This window comes from Anastrepha ludens, chromosome 2 (genome assembly GCF_028408465.1).
Source record: "Anastrepha ludens isolate Willacy chromosome 2, idAnaLude1.1, whole genome shotgun sequence".
In the NCBI taxonomy this organism is placed as follows: Eukaryota; Metazoa; Arthropoda; class Insecta; order Diptera; family Tephritidae; genus Anastrepha; species Anastrepha ludens.
Genome location: NC_071498.1, coordinates 14,158,127 through 14,165,724, shown reverse-complemented (window position 1 = coordinate 14,165,724; position 7,598 = coordinate 14,158,127). Strand labels below are relative to the sequence as shown.

The window sequence follows — 7,598 nt, the reverse complement described above, 5'->3', positions numbered from 1 at the left end:
TTCACCTCTTTTTCAGTTTGTACTAACCTTAAAAAGGCCGCTGTTAAAATTTCATGATATTCTATTTATTGGTCATGAGTTATTAAGCGGAGAGTGACGCTACTTTGCTTCTTAATGGAAAAAAATACCCTTCAAGCGAACCAATGTCTTGAGAAGTGTTACGAAGACTCCGCTCCATCAGAAGCAACAATAAAACGATGCTTTGCTGACTTCAAATATGGTCGTAGAGCCACCGATGGTGCACAAGGCAGTGGGCGTCCAAATGAGGAGATGACACCAGAAAACATCAAAAATCCACAAAATCATTTTGAGTGATCAAAAGGTGAAGTTGAGGGATTTAGCTGACAACGTGTAGATATTGGAAAGTATAGAAAGAAGATAACTTAAGTCATTCAAAACAATGGCAAAATTATATGAATTGAACTTCGAATTGCTCCCACATCCATTGTATTCGCCAGATTTGGCTACCAGCGACTACTGGCTTTTCGCAGCCCAAAAAAATGCTCTCCGGTAAGAAAATGCGCACGAGTGAAGAGATTATCGCTGAAACTGAGGCAAAAGACAAATCGTTCTACAAAAGTGGTATTGAAATGTTAGAACGGCGCTGGAATGATTGCCTAATTTTGAATAAAAAAATTACGCGTTTTCTGTGTTAGGCGAGGCACATTTCAGCCTATGTGTTATACAATTGATTTATACAATTAATTTGAGGTACTACTGGAATTTCCTTTCAATGAATTCATTCAAAAAAAGGCATATTAGTCCTCGCACTAAAATTCTCTTTAAAATGCCATGGAATACATGTGAATAACAGTCGAATTTATTAGGATTATGTGACAAAATTTAATTCTATTAATATCCCAGAAATGCATATACACAAATTCCCAAAAATTACATTTTTCATTACATATTAGATCGAAGATTAATTAATCATCAAAGTAACCCAAGTGCAAGAAACGCGGCAAATGTTCCTCCAAATACTCCACGTAGCCCTTTGACTTGTACATATTGCGACGAAATTCTTCGGACGTCATCAGCGCTTCAACCTCGGTCTTTTCTTCCAATGCGAACCACATAGGCAAAAAAGTGGTTAAAAGGAAGAACTCTGATAAGAAATGAGGAAATATAAGTTGTTTGTTTTGCAATAGAATAAGTGTAGATAATAGAATTTTCTTATCAATTCACGATTTATTTGAAATACAATTTGATATTTAAGTGCTGATTACTCACCGAAGCACTTGTGGCGTCTGTGCTGTGCATGTAGTTGTGTGATGGTCGGCAGTGGGCCCCTGAAACCAATTTTTTTTAAAGTATCGATGAAATTGGTGAAATAACTGTACAAAAAAGCTGGAAATTGCAAGCGCAGATTTGCATCCAAAATGCAGTAAAGTGAATATATCAAATCGTTCACAATGGGACCAACATAGCCGATTTGAAAATCCAAGAGCAAAACATCCACCAATGCGCCAGTTTCTTTGTTATGCTTAAACATCATATTTTTGGAATGAAAGTCACCATGACAAAGCACATACTGCGAATTCGGTTGAGGTGCTTCACGAAACTCAACGAACGATGCACGACATTTTTCTAAAAGTTTCGGCTCTAGGGCCTCAAAGTATGGCAAATATTCATGTAGCGAAGGTGTTTGTCGAAGCATATTAACGAAGTTCGTAATGCCATCTGTTACGAAACGCTCCTCTGCTATGTTGGACATACTGAGCATGCCACGCTCGAACTTGTCAAAATAGTGCGGCTCCTGTAGAGATGCAAATGAAATTTAGTAAATTAAATAAAATTTAAATGGCAACTGGCATAATAAATTTGAAATACTGCGCTTGCCACTGACCTCCAAATTGATTTTGTAACTTATGGCATGCCACTTGGCCAACTTGGCATACGCGGCCTTCACTTCGTCCACGTTGAGTGGGCGGCCTCGCACCACTTCATAGCCCTTAGGCACTAAGTCTTCGAAGACAATTATTTTCTTCGGCTTCAAAGCGTGATATAAACAGCTGCAAATATAATAAATTTTGTTTCAAACTAATATACGTTAACGCGTATTTTTATTCTCTTTTTTTTTTTGTTTTTTGCTATCAACCACTTACGGTGCCTTGAGCACTGTATCATCGCCCACGGCGCGCAAAATCTTTTCGAATCGTGGTAACACTTCCGTGTACATGATGATCTCTTTTTCGAAAATATCCGTCTTGCCTAACATTTCCTTCTTGTGTCCGTCGTTTTCGGGCATCGTTTTCATAATCACAGATTTGGACTTGCGCACGCCCTCCAATTCATAGTCCAGTTGCGCGCGAAACATTACACTGGCATAGTGATCACCCTTCATGGAGGCTGGCGAAATTTTTGCACTACGCACTTTTATTTTACTGTCTTTGCCTTCACAGCTTGTCAAGACTTTTAAGAAGAAATCGTCATTGATCCATTCTGGCGCCTGCAATTCGTCGGCATTGAAGTCTTCTGTATTGGAGGACATTTTCTAAATGCGTTTCGCGGGATTCCTACAAAAATGCAATGTTTTTTCAAAGAACTTAGAATTGTAACTGAACAAAATTGCAGCTCATCATTCTTAATAGTTGTGTAAAAAATGTTCGTGTAACAAAGTAAAAGTTTTCTCTAATGTTTTCTCTATTTACTCTCTATCGCTTGCATTTTTTACATTGAAAAGCTTTACAATTTTTTGCACTGATAATGGCTCGATGCAGTTAGCTATCGAAATACGAAAATATGATATTCTTTAATAAGTAAAAGTTTGACCAACGCATGCATGCACCGGATGTTCTTTTAGCTGCATGGAAACTATCGATATCAATAACTATGGTTTGAGAGCTGAGAATGGCAAAATGTGTTTAGATTTCTGTTCTCTGCAGTTTGGCAAGACATCGTGAACCGTTTAAAGCCAGAGCAACGATTCCAAATGGAAGTTTACTTTGAAAAAAAAAAATAATAATAATAATCCGTTCGCGGAGTTCTTAGAGCGCTGGCTGCATAATCGGCCTTAATCCTTTCGAAATGAGGAAGCGGCTGCTGAATGAAATTTTGTTTCCGAAAATTAATCAATTAAACATCGACGACATGTGGCGCTTACAAAATGGCTCAACTGGGCATAAGCGCATTTAGCAATCACTTTGTTGAAATATTGAAGCCACCATTGACGCAAGCCGGTCGTATTTATTGCGGCTGATCGAATGGACCATGAAACTCGTAGTCGTGGCGGGTATATGCGTGATATCCTATTAAAAAAATAACTCCCATGAAATATTCTTCAAACTTACGAAAAAAAATACATTCCAACAATATTTTTGTTTTGCATTATAATTTTAAGTTATCGAGCTATTAAAAAACACTCGAATTTGAAAGGATGAAACTGGCTTGAGGGCTAACTACTTTTTTGAATTGCTGTGTACGTAATTAGTATTGGCTTGTTGATTGTGGTGCTCCCCGTGTGCTTACCCGGCATTCAATAATAGTCCGGGAGCTAGGGGTCATTTTAACCTCATCATTTCATACCGACTGATTTTAATACTGAAGGCAGACGCCATCCAATGTATGACGAAACCAACCGTCAGCTGGTCCAGTAATACGTGCGTGGGATGCTGCGAAACGTGTCGAAAAAAATTTTTAACAACTCATTTAATACCGGCTGAAATTTTTTTTGTGCATTGTGGACATTTGGTAAAGTAAAAAAAAATAGTCAGCTTCGCCGTAGAGGGGGGAAAATACGGCACCTGAACGCAATGATACATTCATGCTTCGGCTGACGGTCTTCCCACCATCATTTTTATATTTTCATATGTGTCGAAAATTATGTAAAAAAAATTCAATCGGCATAAATTAGTTTTACTTTTCAATTTTTTTTACAAGTTGACCTGTTCAGCTGACGTGTTTTCCCTCCTCTACCGCACAGCTGACAGCCAGCGATTCTACAAGGTGGCGCAAAAGTAACCTTGCGATGTTTTTGGCTGTAATTTAAAAAAAAAATGAAAGAGTTGCAAGAGTCTGAGGCTTGTTGACATAAACCCGCGACTTCAAAAAGCCCTACAAAAAGAAGTCTGGAGCGGTCAAATCAGGCGATCTTGCTGGCCAGTGCAAATCGCCAAAACGGGAGATTAGGCGCCCGGGAAATGCATCCTTCAGCATATCGGTTTTGGCACGTGCGGTGTCTGCCGTTGCACCGTCCTGTTGGAACCACATGTTTTCCAATCCCAATTCATCAAGTTGCGGCAAAAATAACTCGTTGATCATTGCTCTGTAGCGCTGTAGCGACGTCTTCGAAGAAAAAAGGTCCGATGACTCCTCCCGCGAAAACAGCACACCATACAGTGACTTTGAGCAGTTGTAATGGCTCTTCGTGGGTTACACGCGGATTTTCAGTGCCCCAGAAGCGTAAATTTTGCTTATTTACCTACCCGCTAAGATAGAAATGGGCCTCATCACTCATGATTATTTTTGATGAAAAATCATCTTCCTCTTGGTGGTGATTAAGGATGGCTTGAGCGTATGTTAGACGCGATTGGCGGTCAGCAGCTAACAGCTGGACTTTGTACAGAAACATCTTCAAATCTTGTACCAAAATTCGCTGTAAAGACCGTCGACTGATACCCATTTGCGTGGCACGTCGTCAGGCGATGTCGACGGCGCTTCCATGACATCCTCGGCTACAGCAGCAATATTCTCTGCAGAACGGCTACTCCGGGGTCTGCCACGCCTGGCAGCATCTCGTGTTGTGCCAGTCTCTTCGAGACGAGCGGCTAAACGTCGCAGTGTTTCACCAGTAGGCGTTGGACGGCGAGGAAATCTGCGACGAAATTCACGTTGTGCCAAAGTCACCGACCGATTATTGGCCAAATAAATAGTCAGCAATATTCCGCGTTCTGGAGCAGAGTAGCGTAACATTGTTTATTAACGTATATTTCGCATGTGTTTACTACACAAATGTTAAAACAGAACTGACATTGGGGGCCAATCGCAAAATTTATAGCACTTTCTGGTAGGAAGATTACTTTAGCGCCACCTGTTACATAGAAAGTGAGTCGTGATAGCGCAAAAAAAAAATCAAAATTTGTAAACCAGTGCTATTACTAGTGAGAAAAGTTGAAATCTTAACAACCGCGTCGCTTTTTTTGTTTGTGATTATAAATTTATAAATAGTGGATCAGTAACACTTAGCCGTGTCGTAAGATTGTGAAATGAAATGTGCAATTTTGTATCTCAATGAAGAGTTGGGAATCATTTTGAAAGAGAACCTGAAAACTTGCATTTGAGTGTTATGAAAAAAGAATCAAAAAAAGGGGGAAAAAATCTATTAGTTTAGAATTTAGGTCTTAAAATTTTTTATTGAAAAGCGCGAATGAAATCCCACAGAAAACATTTATCTTCTTTTGTTTTAGACCGACAATTATTTGACTTACAATTCATAGCAAAACGACATGCACAAAAAGTTGCGGTTGTTACACGGCAACCGCTCAATGAAGTTTGTGCTTGAGTAGAATTTAGAATGTTCTGGAGCGAGTTTGTTTATGTCGCAAAACCAGCTTACAAACTAAAATTCCAGGCAGGTAGAGAAATCATAGAAATGAAGCTAGTCCTGGTCGACCATTAACATCAGCTGATAAACATCACGTCTAGGGTGTAAACGATTTTTGTGCTCGAAAATAGACGATTGGCCATTAAAGGCTTCCAAACTAGAAGGGAAGATGTTTTTTTGCTTGACAAAAGTGAAATCACGTTTGGGTTCTGATTGTGTGACTTTTTATTCTTCGCTTTTCGACAAAATTTAGCGATAGTAATTGGAATCGCACTAACAATTCTCGAAACCGATGGCCGCAATGGTTTCAAGAATTGAGAAATCATTCGCGTGAATGTATTATAGCGGGGCAGGAGGAGGTTTTTTTCCACTAAGGCATTGGGCGCCTCTAATGAAGGTAGAGTCAGGTTGACCAGAAAAACAAACTGAATAAAACAAAATCATCACTAAAATCCTTCGAAAAATCGTTGACATTCGATAGTTTTGAAAGGTGGTTTATTTGGAGAACTGCTGATCGCCCTAAGGATTAGCCATGACGCACATGGCACTAAACACATCAACTCAATATCGATGCTTACAAGAATTAGTTATTTAGGTGAATGATTTAAAAGTACATAAACTTCTAATAACCAAACAAACAAACTTTATATCTTTTCTGTCGCGCTTGGAACATTTCTTTAAGTTCTTGCACATATCGGGTGTTTGTTAGCTGCCTGAGAACTTTCGATGTAGATACCTATGGTTTAGCAGCTGAGAATGGCAAGTTGTGTTGACATTTCTTTTCAGTAAAGTCTTCAAGCCATCAATTCGGATTATGTTTACGTTCTATACACTGAATTCTCTCCTTTTTTCAACTAGGAAATATTTATTTTTCACTTGCTAGATTTTACGGGGCCACCATACGTCATAGCTGGTCTCTTCGCCGCTCTTGTTACCAGACCAGGTAAGACAAGTGCTAAACAAGAGTAATTATTTGTTTCAGCGGGACGCCTTTTCTGCCTGCTATAAAAGTGGTCAGCTTACCTCATATAAAAGTGTGATTTTTTATTATATCAAGTTAAATGCACAAAATTAATGTAATTTAAATTAAATGAGTAAATTAAAATGCGAACTTATATTTTCGATAAAAGCTTGAAAGTGTAAAGAAAAGGCTAGGCTTGACCATAGCCCCTCATTCGCTTCAATAAGCATCAATTTTATAATATAAAGGGTGGTTAAGTTTCAAAGGCCGGTGTTGATTTTGAATAAAATACAATTTTTTTTTTGGAAACTATTGTCATTTCTCTTTATTATGATAATATTGGTATAACTCAATTACATGTAGAAGAAAATATAGGCCAAATGTCCACCGCAGCTTCGGCGGCACACCTCCATCCGATGGCCCAAATTTTCGATGACTCTGGGTCATAATTGAGGTTCTATGCCGTTATCTCATACTTTTAGCCGAACTATCTCATTCTTTAGCTCTTGAATTGTTGCTGGCTTATCGCGGTACATCTTTTCTTTCAAATAACTCCAAAGAAAGAAGTCCAACGGTGTCGTTGACGTTTAGGTGTGGTTCACATTCAACATCGGCCCTTGAAATTTAATCACCGTTTATTTCACAACTAACAAAACAAAAACCTGTTTATAAAAAACGAAATATGAGATTTTCTTTCACGACAAGAATTTCTATTTTTTTTTTTTTTTTGTTTATATGTGGCAATACGTTCATTGTGGCAACACGTCACGTCAGTCAAATGCGTTGCCGCAGCTTACGCAACATACCCATTGTAACAGACCTATTACTATCCATATATAAACAAAAGTTCGATACTGTTTTCCCATTTCCCGGAATTATACAATTTATTTCATTTTATTAAATAAGACCCTTCATTTCCATATAAAATAAAATTCTTCATGTGTTTAAGAGCATTTCTAAGACACTTACCAACAGTAAATTGTTCAAACTGAAAGAGAAACAATTTCTGATATGCGAGAACAGCAATAATTTAGTATGAGGAGTCTATAAAAGATGTAAGTATCTACACCGACATCCAACCGGCAAATAGGGCCT

At 38.4% G+C, this 7,598-nt stretch overlaps 1 protein-coding gene across 1 annotated transcript; it reads right to left on the bottom strand.

Annotated features, from left to right (window-relative positions):
- Positions 1-798: 798 nt before the first annotated feature.
- On the bottom strand, positions 799-2,575 carry LOC128863386 (uncharacterized). The gene is made up of 4 exons (XM_054102519.1): positions 2,106-2,575; positions 1,847-2,012; positions 1,231-1,756; positions 799-1,105 (listed from the first exon to the last, which is right to left on the bottom strand). Exons 1-4 carry the CDS (start codon positions 2,489-2,491, stop codon positions 927-929), a joined length of 1,257 nt encoding a protein of 418 aa, XP_053958494.1. The 5' UTR covers positions 2,492-2,575; the 3' UTR covers positions 799-926.
- Between the last annotated feature and the right edge of the window lie 5,023 nt (positions 2,576-7,598).

Bases quoted from the DNA above. Each gene is read 5' to 3' on its own strand.
- LOC128863386 (XM_054102519.1), bottom strand. From the start codon at position 2,491: ATGTCCTCCAATACAGAAGACTTCAATGCCGACGAATTGCAGGCGCCA. The intron at 2,013-2,105 runs GTAAGTGGTTGA...TTATATTTGCAG, and splicing joins GATACAGTGCTCAAGGCACC to CTGTTTATATCACGCTTTGA. The intron at 1,106-1,230 runs GTGAGTAATCAG...ATTTCTTATCAG, and splicing joins CAGACGCCACAAGTGCTTCG to AGTTCTTCCTTTTAACCACT.